The 1,934-nt window shown below is 39.3% G+C and overlaps 1 protein-coding gene across 1 annotated transcript; it reads left to right on the forward strand.

The window, feature by feature from the left end:
- Window positions 1-1,072, forward strand: LOC148199244 (uncharacterized). Its single transcript, XM_088112608.1, has one exon. The coding sequence runs from the start codon at window positions 182-184 to the stop codon at window positions 1,070-1,072; it is 891 nt and encodes a 296-aa protein (XP_087968734.1). The 5' UTR covers window positions 1-181.
- The last annotated feature ends 862 nt before the right edge of the window (window positions 1,073-1,934 follow it).

Here is a 1,934-nt window from a genome sequence, read left to right on the forward strand (position 1 = left end):
TTATCCTTATACTCTCTTTAGAGTTCCTTGCTAGTTCTGAGATCCTCAGACATTCTGAGAAGTTCCTGTTGTATCCTGGGGGACTTGCGCAACACACCGCGGATAAGTCCTTAAGGACAGTGACTCTACACGCCTCAGGAAATACTTTTTGTGTCAGCTTTTCCAACAATCTTAAGGACTTATGGCTGACATCAACAACATGCCTTCAGAGAGCCAAACCATTGCTTCCGGAACCCAGACGGTCTTCGCAAAATCACTTCCGGACGTGTCAAAAATCGAGATTTTCTCTGGACAAAACTTCCGACGCTGGCAAGAACGCGTTTCCACCCTTTTAGACATGTATGGAGTTGTTGCTGCTCTTTCATCTCCAAAGCCCGACTCCACTATTCCTTCAAACTCAAAACTAGTTGAAGAGTGGACTTACGCGAACAAGGTATGCCGACACACTTTGCTTAGTGCACTTTCTAATGATTTGTTCGATGTGTACTGTTCCTACAAAGAAGCAAAGGACATTTGGGACTCGTTGATTCTCAAATACACTGCCGAAGATGTCGTCAGACAAAGATTCGTCATAGGAAATTACTACCGTTGGGAAATGATTGAAGACAAGGACATAAAAACTCAAATCAATGAATACCACAAGTTGCTCGAAGACATCAAAGCTGAAAACATTCTACTACCGGATGAATTTGTTTCAGAACTTCTGATCGAGAAATTGCCGCCATCCTGGACAGATTACAAACAACAGTTGAAACACAGGCACAAGCAAATGTCTCTACCAGAACTCATTACACACATAATAATTGAAGATACCAACAGGAAGGAGTCTGCTACTACAAGGGCCAAAGCTTTATCTGCGAAAGCAAATATGGTAGAAGTAAAACCTGCTCCAAAAAGGTACGAATACAAACCTGATCACAAAAAGAAAAATAATTTTCTTAAATCTCGTCCCCATGAATCTAAACCCACCTTTAAAAGAAAGGAAATTGCTTCGTATGTGGGAAGCCAGGCCATCATGCACCACAGTGCAGGCGTAGAGCGAGAAACGACAATCCTCCTAGGGCCAATATAGCCGAAGGAGATGACATTATTGCTGCGGTCGTTTCTCAAGTAAATCTGATGACCAATGTGAGCAAGTGGGTGGTAGACTCTGGTGCTACCAGGCATATCTGTGCAAACAGAAGTGCTTTTACCTCTTACACTAGTGTAGGGGATGGAGAAGAACACGTCTACCTCGGTGATTCCAGGACCACTCCTGTTCTGGGAAAAGGAAAAGTTCTTCTCAAACTCACATCTGGAAAGACTCTGGCCTTGAGTGATGTGCTACATGTGCCATCAATTAGAGTTAATTTAATCTCTGTATCACTATTGGGAAAGGTGGGGGTTAAAGTGTCTTTTGAGTCTGACAAGATCATCATGACAAAAAATAATGTGTTTGTGGGGAAGGGATATTGTGATCAAGGACTCTTCATTCTAAATATTTCTGAAAGTATTAATGAATCAAGTTCTTCTGCTTATATTGTTGACTCGTATAATATATGGCATGCTAGATTAGGACATGTGAATTCTTCGTATGTTTTAAAATTACAACGACTAGGATTGATTAATATGCATGATAAACAGAGTATAAAATGTGATATATGTGTAGAATCTAAATTAACAAAGAAAACATGTTTTTCTGTAGAACGCCAAACTGAGCTATTAGGGTTAATTCATACTGATCTAGCTGATATGAAACAAACCATGTCTAGAGGAGGTAAAAATTATTTTGTGACCTTTATAGATGATTATTCTAGATATACCAAAGTTTACTTAATCAAACATAAAGATGAAGCCTTTGATGTATTTTTAACCTATAAGGCAGAAGTAGAAAATCAGTTGAATAAGAAAATTAAAAGGATTAGATCAGATAGAGGTGGTGAGTATGTACTTTT

This window comes from Vigna umbellata, chromosome 4 (assembly GCF_029865625.1).
Source record: "Vigna umbellata cultivar VRB3 chromosome 4, Vumbellata_1.0, whole genome shotgun sequence".
Lineage (NCBI taxonomy): Eukaryota > Viridiplantae > Streptophyta > Magnoliopsida > Fabales > Fabaceae > Vigna > Vigna umbellata.

Coding starts and splice junctions, on each gene's coding strand:
- LOC148199244 (XM_088112608.1), top strand. CDS start 182: ATGGCTGACATCAACAACATGCCTTCAGAGAGCCAAACCATTGCTTCC.